Source organism: Entelurus aequoreus, linkage group LG06 (genome assembly GCF_033978785.1).
Source record: "Entelurus aequoreus isolate RoL-2023_Sb linkage group LG06, RoL_Eaeq_v1.1, whole genome shotgun sequence".
In the NCBI taxonomy this organism is placed as follows: Eukaryota; Metazoa; Chordata; class Actinopteri; order Syngnathiformes; family Syngnathidae; genus Entelurus; species Entelurus aequoreus.
This window is the reverse complement of record NC_084736.1, coordinates 2,018,489-2,044,675: the sequence shown is the minus strand read 5'-3', so window position 1 is coordinate 2,044,675 and position 26,187 is coordinate 2,018,489. Positions and strand designations below refer to the sequence as shown.

The 26,187-nt window shown below is 41.3% G+C and overlaps 1 protein-coding gene across 2 annotated transcripts in view; it reads right to left on the bottom strand.

Moving 5' to 3' along the window:
• Positions 1–26,187, bottom strand: part of rhbdf1a (rhomboid 5 homolog 1a (Drosophila)) — a 112,507-nt gene that overhangs the window by 32,348 nt on the left and 53,972 nt on the right. The window contains exons 2-8 of one of the 2 annotated variants that reach the window (XM_062049783.1): positions 20,690–20,828; positions 19,026–19,165; positions 18,629–18,730; positions 11,524–11,737; positions 8,906–9,112; positions 2,577–2,699; positions 2,340–2,503 (exon numbers count right to left, since the gene is read on the bottom strand). In XM_062049783.1, coding sequence (XP_061905767.1) covers positions 2,340–2,503; positions 2,577–2,699; positions 8,906–9,112; positions 11,524–11,737; positions 18,629–18,730; positions 19,026–19,165; positions 20,690–20,809 — 1,070 coding nt within the window. In that variant the 5' untranslated portion in view covers positions 20,810–20,828. The remainder of the gene's footprint in view (positions 1–2,339; positions 2,504–2,576; positions 2,700–8,905; positions 9,113–11,523; positions 11,738–18,628; positions 18,731–19,025; positions 19,166–20,689; positions 20,829–26,187) is intronic. The other variant, XM_062049784.1, reaches the window with a different exon arrangement.

The window sequence follows — 26,187 nt, the reverse complement described above, 5'->3', positions numbered from 1 at the left end:
ACTGTGCCATGTATAAGAAGCAGCACTAAATAAATAGAAAGTATACTGTGCCATGTATAAGAAGCAGCACTAAATAAATAGAAAGTATACTGTGCCATGTAAAAGAAGCAGCACTAAATAAATAGAAAGTATACTGTGCCATGTATAAGAAGCAGCACTAAATAAATAGAAAGTATACTGTGCCATGTATAAGAAGCAGCACTAAATAAATAGAAAGTATACTGTGCCATGTATAAGAAGCAGCACTAAATAAATAGAAAGTATACTGTGCCATGTATAAGAAGCAGCACTAAATAAATAGAAAGTATACTGTGCCATGTATAAGAAGCAGCACTAAATAAATAGAAAGTATACTGTGCCATGTATAAGAAGCAGCACTAAATAAATAGAAAGTATACTGTGCCATGTATAAGAAGCAGCACTAAATAAATAGAAAGTATACTGTGCCATGTATAAGAAGCAGCACTAAATAAATAGAAAGTATACTGTGCCATGTATAAGAAGCAGCACTAAATAAATAGAAAGTATACTGTGCCATCTAAAAGAAGCAGCACTAAATAAATAGAAAGTATACTGTGCCATGTAAAAGAAGCAGCACTAAATAAATAGAAAGTATACTGTGCCATGTATAAGAAGCAGCACTAAATAAATAGAAAGTATACTGTGCCATGTATAAGAAGCAGCACTAAATAAATAGAAAGTATACTGTGCCATGTATAAGAAGCAGCACTAAATAAATAGAAAGTATACTGTGCCATGTATAAGAAGCAGCACTAAATAAATAGAAAGTATACTGTGCCATGTATAAGAAGCAGCACTAAATAAATAGAAAGTATACTGTGCCATGTATAAGAAGCAGCACTTACAGTATCAAGGGACTTCTCTCCACGGACGTTTTATCAAAGACAAAATTGTAATTATTGTCCAATATATATATTTTTTTACTTTTATCAAAGACAATATTAATTGGCATATTTTTATGCACATTTAATGGTTGTACTGTATACAGTGTATTTTTTTACTTTTATCAATGACAAAATGAATTAGCACATTTCTGTGCACATGTAATGGTCATACTACTGTACATACAGTACATTGTATATAGACTCACCTTCTCTTGCAATGCAATGTTTTCTTTATGTTCATGACTATTTACATTGTAGATTGTCACATCAACACTATGACACCTGTGAAGTGAAAACTCTTTCAGGTGACTACCTCTTGAAGCTCATGCAGAGAATGCCAAGAGTGTGCAAAGCAGTAATCAGAGCAAAGGGTGGCTATTTTGAAGAAACTACAATATAAAACATGTTATTTCACCTTTTTTTGTTAAGTACATAACTCCACATGTGTTCATTCATAGTTTTGAAGTGACAATCTACAATATATATATATATATATATATATATATATATATATATATATATATATATATATATATATATATATATATATATATATATATATATATATATATATTAGGGCTGCAACTAACGATTCATTTGATAATCGATTAATCTGTCGATTATTACTTCGATTAATAGATTAATAATCGGATAAAAGAGACAAACTACATTTCTATCCTTTCCAGTATTTTATTGAAAAAAAACAGCATACTGGCACCATACTTATTTTGATAATTGTTTCTCAGCTGTTTGTACATGTTGCAGTTTATAAATAAAGGTTTATTAAAAAAAAAAAAAAAAAAAAAAAATTTTTTTTGAAAAGCCTCTGGGCATGTGCATAGCATAGATCCAACGAATCGATGACTAAATTAATCGGCAACTATTTCTATAATCGATTTTAATCGATTAGTTGTTGCAGCCCTAATATCAATCAATCAATGTTTATTTATATAGCCCTAAATCACAAGTGTCTCAAAGGGCTGTACAAGCCACAACGACAATATATATATATATATATATATATATATATATATATATATATATATATATATATATATATATATATATATATATATATATATATATATAAGTTTTGAAAATGATTTCAGGTAAAAGCAAGAAATAAAAATGGAAACCCTAAACAAATGTGTAGTAATACGCATTTCTTATGTCATAGACCCATTACTCTTTTTTTTTCTCCCAATGGAACAAGCTAACTATCCAATATCATAACTACTTTTTTGTCAAATACATTTTCAAAAACATTTAACCACGTTTAACATTGTTTTAAATAAGAATCATTCAAACGTGAGCTTTTTGCAACATTCCAAGCACTTTGCAAAGGCAGAAGTATGAAGGCCTTCTAAAAACACACATTTACTTTTTCCAAGTCCAGAAGAATAAATGCAGTATTTACGGGGAAGTTGGACTTACAGCATGAGGTGACTTCTCTCCAGAGCCATCTTATCCAGCGCACTTCCTGTCAGCTCTGGCTCCTCCTTCTTGTTGCCGTGCTCCGCCTCCTTCAGGGCCGCCTCTGACGGCGACTCGAACACCTCGTCAGCGTACGTGGACAGCTCCTCAGGCAGGAAAATATCCTACAGGGCGTCAAATACTTGTGGATATGCAAAGAAAAACACCTTGTAATACATCCAAGGTCAGGAGGCTTACTCGGGCAAAGAAGGACGTGTCTAACTCATCAGGGAAGTCCAGGACGTCTTCTTCCATGAAGCTGGCAGGAGTGAAACTACGTCTGTGGGCCCGTCGCAGCGTGCTGTCACGTATGGAGCGACCCTGGACCACACAACACAACACAACACAACACACTGACATTACATGCTTGCTACACACAACACAACATACTGACATTACATGTCACGTATGGAGCGACCCTGGACCACACAACACAACACAACACAACATACTGACATTACATGCTTGCTACACACAACACAACATACTGACATTACATGTCACGTATGGAGCGACCCTGGACCACACAACACAACACAACACAACATACTGACATTACATGCTTGCTACACACAACACAACATACTGACATTACATGTCACGTATGGAGCGACCCTGGACCACACAACACAACACAACATACTGACATTACATGCTTGCTACACACAACACAACATACTGACATTACATGTCACGTATGGAGCGACCCTGGACCACACAACACAACACAACACAACACACTGACATTACATGCTTGCTACACACAACACAACACACTGACATTACATGTCACGTATGGAGCGACCCTGGACCACACAACACAACACACTGACATTACATGCTTGCTACACACAACACAACACACTGACATTACATGTCACGTATGGAGCGACCCTGGACCACACAACACAACACAACATACTGACATTACATGCTTGCTACACACAACACAACATACTGACATTACATGTCCCGTATGGAGCGACCCTGGACCACACAACACAACACACTGACATTACAAGCTTGCTACACACAACACAACACACTGACATTACAAGCTTGCTACACACAACACAACACACTGACATTACATGCTTGCTACACACAACACAACATACTGACATTACATGTCACGTATGGAGCGACCCTGGACCACACAACACAACACACTGACATTACATGTCACGTATGGAGCGACCCTGGACCACACAACACAACATACTGACATTACATGCTTGCTACACACAACACAACATACTGACATTACATGTCACGTATGGAGCGACCCTGGACCACACAACACAACACAACACAACACACTGACATTACATGCTTGCTACACACAACACAACACACTGACATTACATGTCACGTATGGAGCGACCCTGGACCACACAACACAACACACTGACATTACATGCTTGCTACACACAACACAACACACTGACATTACATGTCACGTATGGAGCGACCCTGGACCACACAACACAACACAACATACTGACATTACATGCTTGCTACACACAACACAACATACTGACATTACATGTCCCGTATGGAGCGACCCTGGACCACACAACACAACACACTGACATTACAAGCTTGCTACACACAACACAACACACTGACATTACAAGCTTGCTACACACAACACAACACACTGACATTACATGCTTGCTACACACAACACAACATACTGACATTACATGTCACGTATGGAGCGACCCTGGACCACACAACACAACACACTGACATTACATGCTTGCTACACACAACACAACATACTGACATTACATGTCACGTATGGAGCGACCCTGGACCACACAACACAACATACTGACATTACATGCTTGCTACACACAACACAACATACTGACATTACATGTCACGTATGGAGCGACCCTGGACCACACAACACAACACAACATACTGACATTACATGCTTGCTACACACAACACAACATACTGACATTACATGTCACGTATGGAGCGACCCTGGACCACACAACACAACACACTGACATTACATGCTTGCTACACACAACACAACATACTGACATTACATGTCCCGTATGGAGCGACCCTGGACCACACAACACAACACAACACACTGACATTACATGTCACGTATGGAGCGACCCTGGACCACACAACACAACACAACACACTGACATTACATGCTTGCTACACACAACACAACATATTGACATTACATGTCACGTATGGAGCGACCCTGGACCACACAACACAACACACTGACATTACATGCTTGCTACACACAACACAACATACTGACATTACATGTCACGTATGGAGCGACCCTGGACCACACAACACAACACACTGACATTACATGCTTGCTACACACAACACAACATACTGACATTACATGTCACGTATGGAGCGACCCTGGACCACACAACACAACACAACATACTGACATTACATGCTTGCTACACACAACACAACATACTGACATTACATGTCACGTATGGAGCGACCCTGGACCACACAACACAACACAACATACTGACATTACATGCTTGCTACACACAACACAACATACTGACATTACATGTCCCGTATGGAGCGACCCTGGACCACACAACACAACACACTGACATTACAAGCTTGCTACACACAACACAACATACTGACATTACATGTCCCGTATGGAGCGACCCTGGACCACACAACACAACACACTGACATTACATGCTTGCTACACACAACACAACATACTGACATTACATGTCACTTATGGAGCGACCCTGGACCACACAACACAACACACTGACATTACATGCTTGCTACACACAACACAACATACTGACATTACATGTCACGTATGGAGCGACCCTGGACCACACAACACAACACACTGACATTACATGCTTTCTACACACAACACAACATACTGACATTACATGTCCCGTATGGAGCGACCCTGGACCACACAACACAACACACTGACATTACAAGCTTGCTACACACAACACAACATACTGACATTACAAGCTTGCTACACACAACACAACATACTGACATTACAAGCTTGCTACACACAACACAACATACTGCCATTACAAGCTTGCTACACACAACACAACATACTGACATTACAAGCTTGCTACACACAACACAACATACTGCCATTACAAGCTTGCTACACACAACACAACATACTGCCATTACAAGCTTGCTACACACAACATACTGACATTACAAGCTTGCTACACACAACATACTGCCATTACAAGCTTGCTACACACAACACAACATACTGACATTACAAGCTTGCTACACACAACACAACATACTGCCATTACAAGCTTGCTACACACAACACAACATACTGCCATTACAAGCTTGCTACACACAACATACTGACATTACAAGCTTGCTACACACAACATACTGCCATTACAAGCTTGCTACACACAACACAACATACTGACATTACAAGCTTGCTACACACAACACAACATACTGACATTACAAGCTTGCTACACACAACACAACATACTGACATTACAAGCTTGCTACACACAACACAACATACTGCCATTACAAGCTTGCTACACACAACACAACATACTGACATTACAAGCTTGCTACACACAACACAACATACTGCCATTACAAGCTTGCTACACACAACACAACATACTGCCATTACAAGCTTGCTACACACAACATACTGCCATTACAAGCTTGCTACACACAACATACTGACATTACAAGCTTGCTACACACAACATACTGCCATTACAAGCTTGCTACACACAACACAACATACTGACATTACAAGCTTGCTACACACAACACAACATACTGCCATTACAAGCTTGCTACACACAACACAACATACTGCCATTACAAGCTTGCTACACACAACATACTGACATTACAAGCTTGCTACACACAACATACTGCCATTACAAGCTTGCTACACACAACACAACATACTGACATTACAAGCTTGCTACACACAACACAACATACTGACATTACAAGCTTGCTACACACAACACAACATACTGACATTACAAGCTTGCTACACACAACACAACATACTGCCATTACAAGCTTGCTACACACAACACAACATACTGACATTACAAGCTTGCTACACACAACACAACATACTGCCATTACAAGCTTGCTACACACAACACAACATACTGCCATTACAAGCTTGCTACACACAACATACTGCCATTACAAGCTTGCTACACACAACATACTGACATTACAAGCTTGCTACACACAACATACTGCCATTACAAGCTTGCTACACACAACACAACATACTGACATTACAAGCTTGCTACACACAACACAACATACTGCCATTACAAGCTTGCTACACACAACATACTGACATTACAAGCTTGCTACACACAACATACTGACATTACAAGCTTGCTACACACAACATACTGCCATTACAAGCTTGCTACACACAACATACTTCCATTACAAGCTTGCTACACACAACATGAGGCCTCCTTAAAACAATGTCAATGGTACCTACGCTCCCACATACTGACACAAATACAGTACATAGACACAAATACAGTACATACTGACATAAATACAGTACATAAAGACACACTCAGTTTGTACATGCACACACACATTCACTGTACAAACATACATATACACATACTGTACATATACATACATACATATACACATACTGTACATATACATACATACATATACACATACTGTACATATACATACATATACACATACTGTACATATACATACATACATATACACATACTGTACATATACATACATACATACATACATATACTGTACATATACATACATACATATACACATACTGTACATATACATACATACATATACACATACTGTACATATACAAGTACATATACATACATACATATACACATACAGTACATATACATACATACATACATATACACATACTGTACATATACAAGTACATATACATACATACATATACACATACTGTACATATACAAGTACATATACATACATACATATACACATACTGTACATATACATACATACACTCATGCACACAATCATGTTTCATCAAACATGTATTAACGTTGTTGCCCTAGGGTAAACTGGGTAACACATGGCACTCTGACAAAGCTTAACATGTTTACCATGAATTCATTAAAGTGGACCCCGACTTAAACTAGTGGACAAACTTATTGGGGTGTTACCATTTAGTGGTCAATTGTACGGAATATGTACTGTACTGTACAATCTACTAATAAAATATGTACTGTACTGTGCAATTTACTAATAAAATGTGTACTGTACTGTGCAATCTACTAATAAAATATGTACTGTACTGTGCAATCTACTAATAAAATATGTACTGTACTGTGCAATCTACTAATAAAATATGTACTGTACTGTGCAATCCACTAATAAAAGTTTCAATCAATCAAAAAACCTATTGTTACTATAACAAGCTTAACCTATAGTTACTATAACAATCTACAAGGTTAATGTAGGTTGCTTCTCTTTCTTCCCCTCCATTTTTCTGCATTATTTCATATCTCTAGTTATCATGACGTATATGTATTGTTGCATTTGAACAACTGTATTGTTGATAATAGAAGTCATTATTGTTATTATTCATTATCAATAGTCATATTTCTATTGATCCATTTGTAGTGTAATAATGTTCATTGTCATTTCTGTATTATTTTTTATCTCATTAACTGCTTCTTTCATATCACTTTTACTATCATATTTGTACATGTCCTATTTGCTGATGTTGTTGTTGTTGTTGTTGTTGTGTTTGTGTTGTTGTTGTGGTTGTTGTGTTTGTGTTGTTGTCTCTGTCTAATCCCCCTCTTGTCCCCACAATGTCTTCTCTTTCTATCCCCTCCTGCTCCGGCCCGGCTGCACCAAATATGAATATAAATACATTTCATAAAGTCAAATACAAATAATAATATAAATACATTTCATAAAGTCAAATACAAATAAGGCAACAAGAGAAGTATCCTACACTTCTCTTGTGTAAAGTACATGAGATATAGATCATCTACATCATGTAAAGTCCATGTGTACATGAGATATAGATCATCTACATCATGTAAAGTCCATGTGTACATGAGATATAGATCATCTACATCATGTAAAGTCCATGTGTACATGAGATATAGATCATCTACATCATGTAAAGTCCATGTGTACATGAGATATAGATGATCTCCATCATGTAAAGTCCATGTGTACATGAGATATAGATCATCTACATCATGTAAAGTCCATGTGTACATGAGATATAGATCATCTACATCATGTAAAGTCCATGTGTACATGAGATATAGATCATCTACATCATGTAAAGTCCATGTGTACATGAGATATAGATCATCTACATCATGTAAAGTCCATGTGTACATGAGATCTAGATGATCTCCATGAGATCTAGATGATCTCCATGAGATGTAGATATAGATGATGTATGATTTAGCATAATAAAAAGTTGTGCCACCCACCTTGACGAGAGCCGCCGCCGCCCTGAAGCTCATCTTGGCCACAGACTCTCTCTTGCGTCGCCGAGGTATTCTATTGATGCCTGAGCGGGAGCTGCTGAAGGAGCACAGTGATGTGGCCCCGGGGGTGATGGGGGTCTGAGGCACGCTGTAGCCGTCCACCTCCTCCACCATGCGGAAGGCTCGGCCTCGTGCCAGGGGGTCCACGATCTGCTCACCATGGAAAGTAGAAGGAAGACTCACTCACACTAATCCACATGAGACTTGAGTGGAAGCTCGGAAGTCAAACATAAAGCTACCACTTTCAACACCACATGAGACTTCAGCTCAGTGGGCCTCTTAAGTTCACACAACTTCACTTTCACACAACTTCACTTTCACACAACTTCACTTTCACACAACTTCACTTTCACACAACTTCACTTTCACACAACTTAAGTCTTCTGCTTTGACACAACTTAAGGCAACTTAATGGCAAAAAGGGATGATAACCATAGAAGCAGACATTGTACTTACAGGGATGAGTATTGTTCACATTACAACTGATACGGTACTCATTCCTGGTACCTGGGCGTGTATCGGACGCCTCGGTCTCCTTGGACACACCCTCGCTCATCCATGCAGACTGGACATTGGCTGAGAGTTGGTGGGTGGCCGTGGGTGGAGTCGGCTCTCTTGGTTGCTTTGTTGGGTCTGCTCCTGTCTCTGGCCATGCTCCCCCAACCCAGCAGACGATGGCGTGGAACGCCACCACAGCGTGTGTGGGTGTGGAAATGATGCCTTTGCTTGTCTATGCATGGTGCAATGGTGTCTATGCATGGTGCAATGGTGTCTATGCATGGTGCAATGGTGTCTATGCATGGTGCAATGGTGTCTATGCATGGTACAATGGTGTGTATGCATGGTGCAATGGTGTCTATGCATGGTGCAGTGGTGTGTATGCATTGTGCAATGGTGTGTATGCATGGTGCAATGGTGTCTATGCATGGTGCAACGGTGTGTATGCATGGTGCAATGGTGTCTATGCATGGTGCAATGGTGTCTATGCATGGTGCAATGGTGTCTATGCATGGTGCAATGGTGTCTATGCATGGTGCAATGGTGTGTGCACAATGTATATTATTGCTTGATTATTTCTTCTTCTTGTTTGATTTTTGTGGCTGGTTGCATCAGTTCTGCTCTTTTAATGTCTTTAATGTCCTTTGATGTTTCCCTCTCACACACATGTTTATGTGTGCTATGGCTATGAGGTTTTTTTGCCCCTTGGCCTCAGTCTGGACCCCCTCTCCAGGGGCCCAGGCTTAGACTGAATATATATCAATCAATCAATCAATGTTTATTTATATAGCCCTAAATCACAGGTGTCTCAAAGGGCTGTACAAGCCACAACGACATCCTCGGTACAGAGCAATCCTGTTCTGTCTCCCTGTAATGTTTGATCCTGTTGTGTCTCCCTGTAACGTTTGATCCTGTTGTGTCTCCCTGTAACGTTTGTCTGCTCTTGAATGGGATTGTGCAGAAAATCTTCATTTCCCCTCGGGGATGAATAAAGTATTTCTGATTGTGATTGTGATCAATACCTGTCCTCTACCATATTTCTGATTGTGATTGTGATCAATACCTGTCCTCTACCATATTTCTGATTGTGATTGTGATCAATACCTGTCCTCTACCATATTTCTGATTGTGATTGTGATCAATACCTGTCCTCTACCATACCAATTCTTTAGTGTGTGTTAAGAAACATTCTCTCCACCCATCCATGTTCTAGCGCGTGTCCCTCTTTTGGGGTGCTGGAGTTTATCTCAGCTGCAATTATTTGTGAGAATAAAATCAGATTTATTATTGAAAAAGGACAACAGTTGTTAAATGTTGTTTCTTTGTCACATTTGCAGGTATGACACTAAGTCCAAGACGTCAGATGGCAGTCGTTGCGCCCTACAAAGTGTTAATACTGTAAGTATTGTACCAATTACGCACCAGCTGTTTTATTGTGACATGTTGTAGTTTTCATGAAGACATTTTAGGTGTTGCAATGTTAAAATATGCTAATTAGTAGCATGTCAATAGCAAAGCCAATGTATATTATTAGCTTGACTTATCTTTTGTTGGAGTGTTTTCTAAATCAATTGCTTTGTGCAACATTACCTGAAGGTAGTTTAGCAGAGTCTGCTCTCAGTGCTGCTGGAGTGATCGCCAAGTGTGTTTGCCACTGAGTCGGCAACTGGGCGTGACATCACACGCAACTCAGGTACCGAAACATGGCACCGTTTGATTTGACGTGAGCTGCCGCCCGGTCGGAGCGGCAGGGATTTGGTGGGTGCCAGAAAGACGGATCCCTAAATGTGACCTCTGTCCTGGCTGCTCAGTACAACACGGCGACGTTGGCAAGTCCAAAATAAGTGGCGTGTGTTAAGAAAAGACTTGCCTCCCAAGCAGCTTCAGTCACTTCTCATCAAAGATACATGATGAACTTAGTTTTACACTTAAAACATGAGTTGTTTATTACGGCCATAGTTGGACTCTGGAACAGATCAATTCCAATACTCCCCACGAGGATATTGTATTATGTTCAACCTCGGAGTTTCCACTCTTTTTAAAGAAGCAACGCATTGTTTTACCTTTTGCATGCCATGCTGGGAGGCGGGGACATACAACGGAGGCGGAGTCTCAGTGCTGGTCATGGAGATGTTGTCCTGGCTGGGCAGGTCCATCTCGCGGATGACTTGCGGCTTCAGCTTGCCGTAACGCAGGCTGCAGTGGCGAAGGCTCTTCCTCTGCCATTTCTGTGTGGCGTCGCCGTCCTTGCTGACCCCGAACCAGTCGGCCGTGCCCCTGAAGCAGTCACGTTCACAACATGAGATATTCATGACAACATGAGATATTTATGACAACATGAGGACAATGTCATGAGGAGGGAAGGGACCAGTCTGGCCATGTTTCTGACAGACACATTATCACTGCAGCATATCTCAAAAACTATAGAAAATACTTTTGGACATACAAAGCCCAAAAGCAGTGAAGTTGTCACCTTGTGTAAATGCTCAATAAAAAGAGAATACAACAAATCCTTTTCAACTTATATTCAATTGAATAGACTGCAAAGACAAGATATTTCATGTTCACTCTGACTAACTTTATTATTTTTAACTGCAAATATTAGCTCATTTGGAATTTGATGCCTGCAACATGTTTCAAAAAAGCTGGCACAAGTGGCAAAAAAGAGTGATAAAGTTGAGGAATGCTCATCAAAGACTTATTTGGAACATCCCACAGGTGAACAGGCTAATTGGGAACAGGTGGGTGCCATGATTGGCTATAAAAGCAGCTTCCATGAAATGCTCAGTCATTCACAAACAAGGACGGGGCGAAGGTCACCACTTTGTCAACAAATGCCTGAGCAAATTGTTGAAGAACAACATTTCTCAACAAGGAATTTAGGGATTTCACCATCTACGCTCCGTAATATCATCAAAACTACGAGAGAGTGCTACTAAACACTCAAAACTGATTCACCCTAAACTTGTTCATATCTGTGCAGCTGCAACACAAACTTGTTCATATCTGTGCAGCAGCAACACAAACTTGTTCATATCTGTGCAGCTGCAACACAAACTTGTTCATATCTGTGCAGCAGCAACACAAACTTGTTCATGTCTGTGCAGCTGCAACACAAACTTGTTCATATCTGTGCAGCTGCAACACAAACTTGTTCATGTCTGTGCAGCTGCAACACAAACTTGTTCATATCTGTGCAGCTGCAACACAAACTTGTTCATATCTGTGCAGCAGCAACACAAACTTGTTCATATCTGTGCAGCTGCAACACAAACTTGTTCATATCTGTGCAGCAGCAACACAAACTTGTTCATGTCTGTGCAGCTGCAACACAAACTTGTTCATATCTGTGCAGCTGCAACACAAACTTGTTCATGTCTGTGCAGCTGCAACACAAACTTGTTCATATCTGTGCAGCTGCAACACAAACTTGTTCATGTCTGTGCAGCTGCAACACAAACTTGTTCATATCTGTGCAGCTGCAACACAAACTTGTTCATATCTGTGCAGCAGCAACACAAACTTGTTCATATCTGTGCAGCTGCAACACAAACTTGTTCATATCTGTGCAGCTGCAACACAAACTTGTTCATATCTGTGCAGCTGCAACACAAACTTGTTCATGTCTGTGCAGCTGCAACACAAACTTGTTCATATCTGTGCAGCTGCAACACAAACTTGTTCATGTCTGTGCAGCTGCAACACAAACTTGTTCATATCTGTGCAGCTGCAACACAAACTTGTTCATATCTGTGCAGCAGCAACACAAACTTGTTCATATCTGTGCAGCTGCAACACAGAGTTGTTCATATCTGTGCAGCTGCAACACAAACTTGTTCATATCTGTGCAGCAGCAACACAAACTTGTTCATGTCTGTGCAGCTGCAACACAAACTTGTTCATATCTGTGCAGCTGCAACACAAAGTTGTTCATATCTGTGCAGCAGCAACACAAACTTGTTCATACTGCAACACAAACTTGTTCATATCTGTGCAGCTGCAACACAAACTTGTTCATATCTGTGCAGCTGCAACACAAACGTGTTCATATGTGTGCAGCTGCAACACAAACTTGTTCATATCTGTGCAGCTGCAACACAAACTTGTTCATATGTGTGCAGCTGCAACACAAACTTGTTCATATCTGTGCAGCTGCAACACAAACTTGTTCATACTGCAACACAAACTTGTTCATATCTGTGCAGCTGCAACACAAACGTGTTCATATGTGTGCAGCTGCAACACAAACTTGTTCATATGTGTGCAGCTGCAACACAAACGTGTTCATATGTGTGCAGCTGCAACACAACAATGGCGGACACACGCAATCATATTGTCCCAGCAAACAACGCCCCGAGACAGGAAGTGGAAATGGCAAGTGAAGAGGGCTACTTAAAAGCTGCAGAGAAAAGGCAGTCAGAATATTAAGTACATCAATCTAATGCTTGGAGCTATTTATTATTAAAGTATGCTTGTTACTATTCAGATGCCCTGGTTAGCTTGCTGAGAAGCAGGCACAAGCGTACAACAATAAACATTGTTAAAATGAGCATTATTATTATTTGGGGTACAACTCTTGTATTGCAACTGATTGGCAGGTGTACCTAATGAAAGGTCCAGTAAGTGCATTTTGTGTCATGGATAAGTCCTAATTGAGCCTTTTCTTCATGATCCCAATTAACAATGATTGTAAACTAGTGACAATAACATGCAATATAGTGGGAGACATTATGTATACCACAACTTTATGGCCTGAATATTTTCCTAATGTACAGAAGATTTATCCTCATGGAATACTCTCAGATGTACTTAATGCTTTTATTTTTATTTCAAATTTCACTGACTGTTGTACAAAAGACTGCAGCTATCCAATATTTTAGTACTTGGGTTATCTATCCAATACATTGTTTGATTCAAATAAGTAATCGGATAAAATGACAAAATGCTTTTTTCGATTAAAAAAATATACACATACATATACAGTACAGGCCAAAAGTTTAGACACGCCTTCTCCTCCTTCAATGTGTTTTATTTATGTTCATGACTATTTACATTGTAGATAGTCACATGAAAACTATGAATGAACACGTGGAGTTATGTACTTAACACAAAAAGGTAAAATAACATCTATGCAACATTTTGAGCCAAGAACCAGCATTACATGTTATGTTGGAAGTCTTTTACATTTAGAAAATAATTATAATAATAATATGACTCCTTTAATGCGCCCTATAATCCGGTGCGCTTTATATATGAAAAAAGATCAAAAATAGAGCATTCATCGGCAGTGCACCTTATAACCCGGTGCAGCCTATGGTCCGGAAAATAGGGTGTATCGGCCATCTTTTACTGATCTTATTCCTTATCTAATTGTGAATTCCTCCTCTTAAGAAGGCAGCAAAGTGTGTGAAACATCCACTAGTGTGTGCACCCTGGGTACCTGAGCAGGGTTCTGGACAGTGTGTGAAACATCCACTAGTGTGTGCACCCTGGGTACCTGAGCAGGGTTCTGGACAGTGTGTGAAACATCCACTAGTGTGTGTGCACCCTGGGTACCTGAGCAGGGTTCTGGACAGTGTGTGAAACATCCACTAGTGTGTGTGCACCCTGGGTACCTGAGCAGGGTTCTGGACAGTGTGTGAAACATCCACTAGTGTGTGTGCACCCTGGGTACCTGAGCAGGGTTCTGGACAGTGTGTGAAACATCCACTAGTGTGTGTGCACCCTGGGTACCTGAGCAGGGTTCTGGACAGCGAGTGAAACATCCACTAGTGTGTGCACCCTGGGTACCTGAGCAGGGTTCTGGACAGTGTGTGAAACATCCACTAGTGTGTGCACCCTGGGTACCTGAGCAGGGTTCTGGACAGCGAGTGAAACATCCACTAGTGTGTGCACCCTGGGTACCTGAGCAGGGTTCTGGACAGTGTGTGAAACATCCACTAGTGTGTGCACCCTGGGTACCTGAGCAGGGTTCTGGACAGTGTGTGAAACATCCACTAGTGTGTGTGCACCCTGGGTACCTGAGCAGGGTTCTGGACAGCGAGTGAAACATCCACTAGTGTGTGTGCACCCTGGGTACCTGAGCAGGGTTCTGGACAGTGTGTGAAACATCCACTAGTGTGTGCACCCTGGGTACCTGAGCAGGGTTCTGGACAGTGTGTGAAACATCCACTAGTGTGTGTGCACCCTGGGTACCTGAGCAGGGTTCTGGACAGTGTGTGAAACATCCACTAGTGTGTGTGCACCCTGGGTACCTGAGCAGGGTTCTGGACAGCGAGTGAAACATCCACTAGTGTGTGCACCCTGGGTACCTGAGCAGGGTTCTGGACAGTGTGTGAAACATCCACTAGTGTGTGCACCCTGGGTACCTGAGCAGGGTTCTGGACAGTGTGTGAAACATCCACTAGTGTGTGTGCACCCTGGGTACCTGAGCAGGGTTCTGGACAGTGTGTGAAACATCCACTAGTGTGTGTGCACCCTGGGTACCTGAGCAGGGTTCTGGACAGTGTGTGAAACATCCACTAGTGTGTGCACCCTGGGTACCTGAGCAGGGTTCTGGACAGCGAGTGAAACATCCACTAGTGTGTGTGCACCCTGGGTACCTGAGCAGGGTTCTGGACAGCGAGTGAAACATCCACTAGTGTGTGTGCACCCTGGGTACCTGAGCAGGGTTCTGGACAGTGTGTGAAACATCCACTAGTGTGTGCACCCTGGGTACCTGAGCAGGGTTCTGGACAGTGTGTGAAACATCCACTAGTGTGTGTGCACCCTGGGTACCTGAGCAGGGTTCTGGACAGTGTGTGAAACATCCACTAGTGTGTGTGCACCCTGGGTACCTGAGCAGGGTTCTGGACAGTGTGTGAAACATCCACTAGTGTGTGTGCACCCTGGGTACCTGAGCAGGGTTCTGGACAGCGAGTGAAACATCCACTAGTGTGTGCACCCTGGGTACCTGAGCAGGGTTCTGGACAGTGTGTGAAACATCCACTAGTGTGTGTGCACCCTGGGTACCTGAGCAGGGTTCTGGACAGTGTGTGAAACATCCACTAGTGTGTGTGCACCCTGGGTACCTGAGCAGGGTTCTGGACAGTGTGTGAAACATCCACTAGTGTGTGTGCACCCTGGGTACCTGAGCAGGGTTCTGGACAGTGTGTGAAACATCCACTAGTGTGTGTGCACCCTGGGTACCTGAGCAGGGTTCTGGACAGTGTGTGAAACATCCACTAGTGTGTGTGCACCCTGGGTACCTGAGCAGGGTTCTGGACAGCGAGTGAAACATCCACTAGTGTGTGCACCCTGGGTACCTGAGCAGGGTTCTGGACAGTGTGTGAAACATCCATTAGTGTGTGTGCACCCTGGGTACCTGAGCAGGGTTCTGGACAGCGAGTGAAACATCCACTAGTGTGTGCACCCTGGGTACCTGAGCAGGGTTCTGGACAGCGAGTGAAACATCCACTAGTGTGTGCACCCTGGGTACCTGAGCAGGGTTCTGGACAGCGAGTGAAACATCCACTAGTGTGTGCACCCTGGGTACCTGAGCAGGGTTCTGGACAGCGAGTGAAACATCCACTAGTGTGTGCACCCTGGGTACCTGAGCAGGGTTCTGGACAGTGTGTGAAACATCCACTAGTGTGTGTGCACCCTGGGTACCTGAGCAGGGTTCTGGACAGTGTGTGAAACATCCACTAGTGTGTGTGCACCCTGGGTACCTGAGCAGGGTTCTGGACAGTGTGTGAAACATCCACTAGTGTGTGTGCACCCTGGGTACCTGAGCAGGGTTCTGGACAGCGAGTGAAACATCCACTAGTGTGTGCACCCTGGGTACCTGAGCAGGGTTCTGGACAGTGTGTGAAACATCCACTAGTGTGTGTGCACCCTGGGTACCTGAGCAGGGTTCTGGACAGTGTGTGAAACATCCACTAGTGTGTGTGCACCCTGGGTACCTGAGCAGGGTTCTGGACAGTGTGTGAAACATCCACTAGTGTGTGTGCACCCTGGGTACCTGAGCAGGGTTCTGGACAGTGTGTGAAACATCCACTAGTGTGTGTGCACCCTGGGTACCTGAGCAGGGTTCTGGACAGTGTGTGAAACATCCACTAGTGTGTGTGCACCCTGGGTACCTGAGCAGGGTTCTGGACAGTGTGTGAAACATCCACTAGTGTGTGTGCACCCTGGGTACCTGAGCAGGGTTCTGGACAGTGTGTGAAACATCCACTAGTGTGTGTGCACCCTGGGTACCTGAGCAGGGTTCTGGACAGTGTGTGAAACATCCACTAGTGTGTGTGCACCCTGGGTACCTGAGCAGGGTTCTGGACAGCGAGTGAAACATCCACTAGTGTGTGCACCCTGGGTACCTGAGCAGGGTTCTGGACAGTGTGTGAAACATCCACTAGTGTGTGTGCACCCTGGGTACCTGAGCAGGGTTCTGGACAGTGTGTGAAACATCCACTAGTGTGTGTGCACCCTGGGTACCTGAGCAGGGTTCTGGACAGTGTGTGAAACATCCACTAGTGTGTGTGCACCCTGGGTACCTGAGCAGGGTTCTGGACAGTGTGTGAAACATCCACTAGTGTGTGTGCACCCTGGGTACCTGAGCAGGGTTCTGGACAGTGTGTGAAACATCCACTAGTGTGTGTGCACCCTGGGTACCTGAGCAGGGTTCTGGACAGTGTGTGAAACATCCACTAGTGTGTGTGCACCCTGGGTACCTGAGCAGGGTTCTGGACAGTGTGTGAAACATCCATTAGTGTGTGCACCCTGGGTACCTGAGCAGGGTTCTGGACAGTGTGTGAAACATCCACTAGTGTGTGTGCACCCTGGGTACCTGAGCAGGGTTCTGGACAGCGAGTGAAACATCCACTAGTGTGTGCACCCTGGGTACCTGAGCAGGGTTCTGGACAGTGTGTGAAACATCCATTAGTGTGTGTGCACCCTGGGTACCTGAGCAGGGTTCTGGACAGCGAGTGAAACATCCACTAGTGTGTGCACCCTGGGTACCTGAGCAGGGTTCTGGACAGCGAGTGAAACATCCACTAGTGTGTGCACCCTGGGTACCTGAGCAGGGTTCTGGACAGCGAGTGAAACATCCACTAGTGTGTGCACCCTGGGTACCTGAGCAGGGTTCTGGACAGTGTGTGAAACATCCACTAGTGTGTGCACCCTGGGTACCTGAGCAGGGTTCTGGACAGCGAGTGGTGCTTCCTGGTGCTACGGCGAGCAGCTCGCTGGCCCTTAATGGGCACCGTGTTAATCCGCTCAAAATGAACCCTCCTGATGACGTCGGTGGGTGAAGGAAGGTGCAGAAGAGGGAAGAAGAAGTAGGAAAAGAGAAAAGAGAAGAACGGGCAGTGAGAAGGAAGCAATGGAACTTGTCATGCAGGAGAAGGACTTGTTGATCACAGGTCAGGTCAGGTCAGGTCAGGTCAGGTCAGGTCAGGTCAGGTCAGGTCAGGGTCACGCAAGGTAAGCGAGGTCAAGTTGTTGATCAGAAGCAGCCATGCATCAACACAGAAGGGAAAAGTCTCCTTTTACACGCCGGAGGTACAAGTGCATAAATCAAGCTCACCTTTTTATGGTCTGAGTGATGGATGACTGGCGTTGTAAAACGGGCCGCCGGGTGTCAAAAAAGTCTCGGGGAGGGGGTTGGAGGTGAGAGGTCTCCACCGGCATGCTGATGCTGCGCAGGAAGCCCTGCCTCTTCATGGGCTACTCAGGGGGGGGAGAGAGAGTTCAAATAATAAACAATAATGACAAATAACAGAAAGTTACATGTCAAGTAATTCATTTTTTTTAATGTTTTGGTATTTTGAATTATATTTTCCTTATGGTCCATCCATCCATTTTCTACCGCTTATTCCCTTTGGGGTCGCGGGGGCGCTGGAGCCTATCTCAGCTACAATCGGGCGGAAGGCAGTGTACACCCTGGACAAGTCGCCACCACATCACAGGGCCAACACAGATAGACAGACAACATTCACACACTAGGGACCATTTAGTGTTGCCAATCAACCAGGTGCATGTCTTTGGAGGTGGGAGGGGCTTATCCCCAGGTGCATGTCTTTGGAGGTGGGAGGGGCCTATCCCCAGGTGCATGTCTTTGGAGGTGGGAGGAAGGCGGAGTAGAACCCACACAGTCACGGTGAGAACATGCAAACTCCACACAGAAAGATCGCGAGCCCGGGATTGAACTCAGGACTACTCAGGACCTTCGTATTGTGAGGCAGACGCACTAACCCCTCTGCCACCGTGCTTTCCTTATGGTTTCCGTCTTAAAAATGAATAACTGTCAGGTGTCGAGAATAACAATAAAAAAGGTATATATAAATAGTATGCATAAATAATAATGTATTAGTATACATACATACAGCAGTTGTAATTGTCTTTTTTTTTATTACATGTATTTATATTGATTTTTGTAGTCATTTAAGGTAATTGTAGGACTGTTTTAAAATATTTAAAAAATATATATAATTATATTAGTTGACACAAAAATGTATAAAAAAAACAATAAGACCTAATTTAATGGATTATTATCATAAACCATATTATAATTAATTTTATATTACAAATGTTACATATAATATATACATGTTATTTTTAGCAACCTATTTTATTCATCTAAATTATATTCATTTTAAGGCTATTTAATGCAATTTAATATAAATAATACTTGTAAAAAAGTTTTTGAAAAGTCAACAAGCATGCTATTTTTAAAACTGTTATTATCAATAATATTTAGACTGATCTATCTGTGTTGGCCCTGCGATGAAGTGGCTACTTGTCCAGGGTCTACCCCGCCTTCCTCCCGAGTGCAGCTGGGATAGGCTCCAGCCCCCGCAATCCCGAGTGGGACAAGCGGTAGACAATGGATGGATGATTTCAAAATGTAGGATCACAAATACAAAAACACAAAGTAGTGCAACATTTACAACACAATTAAATGCAATACATGATTACTTATATATTTCTTTTTTATTTATCCATCTTGATATTTTTGTGTTAATTGTGAGGCTATTTTAATATAAATATTAGCAAAAATGGGAAAAAAATGTCAGCAAGGTATGCCACTTAAAAACAATATTTTAGAATAAATAATAATTATTTTTGTATATTTGTTAGTTATTTGTATGGCCAATTGCCATCTATTTGTTGGTCTCTGCAACAAATAGAAACATCCTATTTCTTGTTGTCATCAATGAGTAGAAAATGGATGGATGCAAGTTTGCGCACCTGAACAAAAGTGGGAGGCTCGTCCAGCGACACCTGAGCTGCAGGAATGTCCAGTCGGAGCCAGGGGGGCTTCTTCCTCTGCAGGCTGCTGGTGCTGTCTCGCCGTGGTGGTTCTGCCATGTTGTGTGTGGCCTGACAGCTGCATGAGGAGACCACCATTTCATTTCTTATCTTTTGAGAGGCATCAAAACAAAATGCACCGTCATTGCAGTTGCTTGTAGTACCGACTGACGCCACAAGAGGGCTGTGATGTGTACAGTACACATCAGTATTTTGTCTGCTACTGTACATGACATGAGCATAGACGCGTTGCAACAATAAGACTTTTTTCCTGAAAGGGAAACTCTCAGAGCCTCAGAAGTGTGAGTGCACCAAACAGAAATCACACATCACGTCTTTTACTGACTGGAATGTCACCGCCGCCACAAACACGCTCTGCACGCGCCCTCAAGCCTTCGCCATCAATCAAAACAGTTTTGCGGCGGGCGGACACGGCAGGTCACGTCCTCACTTCCCTCTAGTTTAAACCAAAAAAAAAAGTGACCACATTTGACTTTGGTTGCCAATAGAACTCCTGATTTAGCCTCAGTGAATGACGGACAGCAGCAGAGGAGAAACACTGACTTGTGTTTTATTACACAAACTAACAGATAGTGACATCCATTACAGGATGGAGAGCATCATCTACAACACACCTGGGCAAATTCAGGCCAGGGGGCCGCATGCTTTTCATGCTGGCCCGCCGGACATTCCCAAATAATTGTGTTTAGATGTAAAGTGTAGCTGCCATTATGATGTGCACTCATGTTTTCTAATGACTCTAAGCACACACCTTTTCTGCAGGCCAGCTACTTTGCAATTGATCAAGTCGTGGGGATCTACCTCATTCATATACCGTATATCATTGATATTTACTTATTTGTGAAAGATATGTTTTTGTCAACAAGTTAAAGGTGTTTAATGATAATGCAAGCATGTTTAACACATATAGTTAATATTGTTAATAAATTAAAGGTGTTTAATGATAATACAAGCATGTTTAATACATATAGTTAATATTGTTAACAAGTTAAAGGTGTTTAAAGATAATGCAAGCATGTTTAACACATATAGTTAATATTGTTAATAAATTAAAGGTGTTTAATGATAATACAAGCATGTTTAATACATATAGTTAATATTGTTAACAAGTTAAAGGTGTTTAAAGATAATGCAAGCATGTTTAACACATATAGTTAATATTGTTAATAAATTAAAGGTGTTTAATGATAATACAAGCATGTTTAATACATATAGTTAATATTGTTAACAAGTTAAAGGTGTTTAATGATAATGCAAGCATGTTTAACACATAGTTAATATTGTTAATAAATTAAAGGTTTTTAATGATAATACAAGCATGTTTAATACATATAGTTAATATTGTTAACAAGTTAAAGGTGTTTAAAGATAATGCAAGCATGTTTAACACATATAGTTAATATTGTTAACAAGTTAAAGGTGTTTAATGATAATACAAGCATGTTTAACACATATAGTTAATAAGTTAAAGGTGTTTAAAGATAATGCAAGCATGTTTAACACATATAGTTAATAAGTTAAAGGTGTTTAAAGATAATGCAAGCATGTTTAACACATATAGTTAATATTGTTAACAAGTTAAATGTGTTTAAAGATAATACAAGCATGTTTAACACATATAGTTAACAAGTTAAAGGTGTTTAAAGATAATACAAGCATGTTTAACACATATAGTTAACATTGTTAACAGGTTAAAGGTGTTTAAAGATAATGCAAGCATGTTTAACACATATAGTTAATATTATTAATAAGTTAAAGGTGTTTAATGATAATACAAGCATGTTTAACACATATAGATTCCTTTCTTTCATGAAGACAAGAATATAAGTTGGTGTATTACCTGATTGTGATGACTTGCATTGATAAGAATCAGACAGTGGTGATGATAACGTCCGCATTTTCAAATGAAGGAGACAAAAAGTCCTCCTTTCTGTCCAATACCACATGAAAGTGCTTGGTTTTTGAAAGTGGTTGCTTTTTGTCATCTTATTTGTCCAGCTTCCGCACTCCTTTGTATACACTTTACAAGAAATACATTGGCGGCAAACTCTGTAGCTTGCTAGCTTGTGCATGCCAGCTTTCTGAGACTCTTATTTTGTTTGCGCAGGCAGGATGAAGCAGCGCTTTTATTGTGCAACTGTGCAGTCGGTCTTTGGAGTTTTGATGACAGGTACGGCGCCAGAGTCTGTTGAAATAAAAAGTGACTCTCGCCTTCCTGTCGGTCATTTTTTCTTAATAATGATCTGGCAGCAGCCAGCGTCATCTCAGAAGACCCTCGGGTGCCGTGAATGTCAATCAAGTGACCAAAGTGACGTCATAGTGAAGATTTATGATCGCTCATTTTTAGGACTATTTTTTTAATGCCTGGCTGGCGATCGACTGACACACCCTCCGTGATCCACGTAATAGGCACCCCTGCCCTAAGTCTTCAACTATACTAAGTCTTTACATGCTAGTTACTATGCTCATCTAATTAGTTACTGTGGTCATGTAATTAGTTCATGTGAGTCACACCAGGTCAGACGAGGCACCAAGCAGTGTGGGCGGTGAGTGTTTCCACAGAGTGTGAAGTGTGGGTGTCAGGGACAGACGTGGAAGGAGATTTTGACAACAAAGTTGTAAAGCTTAGTGATATATCACATATATCAGATTGCAGGTGGAGTTTTTTACCCTTCATGTTCATATTTCACTGTTTGTTACATTTTTGTTGTGTTTGGCTATGTTGATGGAGAAAGGGTGTGACGTTCATATGTTGTCAATATTCAGTGTTTTATCCTTCATAGTTAATATTGTAACATTCTTTATTTTCATGTACATTCTGGGTGTCTCATTCAGTAGAAAAATGTAAAATTCCATTCTGTTTTTTAAGGCGGTCTGTCATAACGTTTTTAGCATTCAATCAGACATCATTGTGAGGTTTTGTATTAGTTTTCCTAAAATTAGGTAGAGACAATTTTTTTTCTCAAAATTTGGTCCACCGAGTGAAAATAATTGCCCAGGCCAGATCTATGGGTTACTACAAATCTAACAAGTCCATCTCACCCGCTCAAGTCCAAACAACAGAAGTCAAGGACTGCCTTAAATGACGCACTGACGTTCCCCCCTTAAAGATAGAAACACGTTTCATTGCTCAAAATGTTTGGCTTTGCAGACAAGCTGCTTTTTGCACGTGTTAAACGCTTGGTAACATTTTACTGACTGCAGTGTACTACAAAGCTTCAAGAAAATCATCTGATTTGTTTAACAATGCAGCAAAGTACAAAAGAAGTACACACCATAGACAAAATAAGGTCAGTTAAAGTAGGACTGGGCAATATTGCTGAAAACTTGTGTTTTATATGGGTCAATATCAAGAATTATTGATATTTTTTATGACCTATTTAAGTAAGGACCATGGGATACATAGATTAAGAGTAAACAATGGTATTGAAAAGATAACCTTCCTCTGACTATAATCCCCTCAAATAACAAGGCGGAAGGGAAAGAAAATGTCAACACAACTATAGAAAACAATAAAAACACAATTCTGAAGTCACATTAAACATTTAATAACCTCTTAAAATGAAGGTGCAAAAATAAGTGTGAACATGTAAACATAAATACTTTTTCCGCAGGTTTAGTGCCAGGAAGTTATTTTGCTTAAACAATGGTGTGTAATACAGGGAACACTTGTATTATTTTGTAGATATTAAGATTGTTCCCATACCAATATTTGGGTACCAAAATGTATTTACATACTTTTCTAAGTAAAGGGCACCAAAAAAATGGCATTATTATCTTTATTGTAACAACAAATGTTAGTGTACATGAAACATATGTTTATTATTGTCATTTAGTCCTTCAATAAAATGTTGAACATACTAGACAACTTGTCTTTTAGTAGTAAGTAAACAAACAAAGACTCCTAATTAGTCGTATGCAGTAACATATTGTGTCATTTATACACCTATTATTTTGTACACATTATGAGGGACTAACTGTAAAATTTGATTATTAATCTACTTGTTCATTTACTGTTAATATCTGCTTATTTTCTCTTTTAACATGTTCTATCTACACTTCTGTTCAAATGTAATAATCACTTATTCTTCTCTTCTTTGATACTTGACATTAGTTTTGGATGATACCACACATTTAGGTATGGATGTGATACCAAGTAGTTACAGGATCATACATTGGTCATATTCAAAGTCCTCATGTGTCCAGGGACATATTTACTGACTTTATAAACACAATGTACATTTTAAAAACAAAAAAATATTTTTTGATGCTAAAAAAATATCGATGTAATCATATAATATCGACTATTGTACTTGGTATCATTACAGTGGATGTCAGGTGTAGATCCACCCATGGCATTTGTTTACATTGTGACGGTGGTGAGCTATTGTATCCTCCTACGGTGTGTAGTGAAGCATGTTTAGCTATTCCTCGTCCTCCAGTGATAATGCTACTTGTAAGAAACTTACTTTATTTGTCGCCATGGAGACAAGGATTAGTGATTTAGAAGTAGCTAAAACACTGTGGATGGATGTTAGCTGCATGTGTTAAAGCAGCTCTTCCTGAGGGTGTTTCAGTGTTATAACTTCACCTTTATCTTGACTTTTTACACCAACATTCTCCCTTTTCTGTCTACACACTGTGTCTGCTTGTAAGTACTCTGTGTGTGTGCGCTGCCCAACATGCTCCTCTGCTTTTCTGTCTACACACTGTGTCTGCTTGTAAGTACTCTGTGTGTGTGCGCTGCCCAACATGCTCCTCTGCTTTTCTGTCTACACACTGTGTCTGCTTGTAAGTACTCTGTGTGTGTGCGCTGCCCAACATGCTCCTCTGCTTTTCTGTCTACACACTGTGTCTGCTTGTAAGTACTCTGTGTGTGTGCGCTGCCCAATGTGCTCCTCTGCTTTTCTGTCTACACACTGTGTCTGCTTGCATGTACTCTGTGTGTGTGCGCTGCCCAACATGCTCCTCTGCTTTTCTGTCTACACACTGTGTCTGCTTGTAAGTACTCTGTGTGTGTGCGCTGCCCAATGTGCTCCTCTGCTTTTCTGTCTACACACTGTGTCTGCTTGTAAGTACTCTGTGTGTGTGCGCTGCCCAACATGCTCCTCTGCTCGTAAAACCAGCAATGTCATGACGTGATGTTAAAAAGAGGGGAGGGGGGGATCGGTACTTTTTCGAGGCGGTATAGTACTGACTATGATTCATTAGTACTATACTAGTACCGGTATACTGTACAACCCTAGTAGATATTGATACATGGCCTTATATTGCTGAGTTGATATGTTGTTAAATTGTTAAGAAATGTATTTTGATGATAAATCATGATCAAGAAATGAAATTCTTTGAGGAAGTTTAAACATAAGGTATTACCAATACTGGCCACGTATTTACTTGGTATGGTGTTGATACCAACA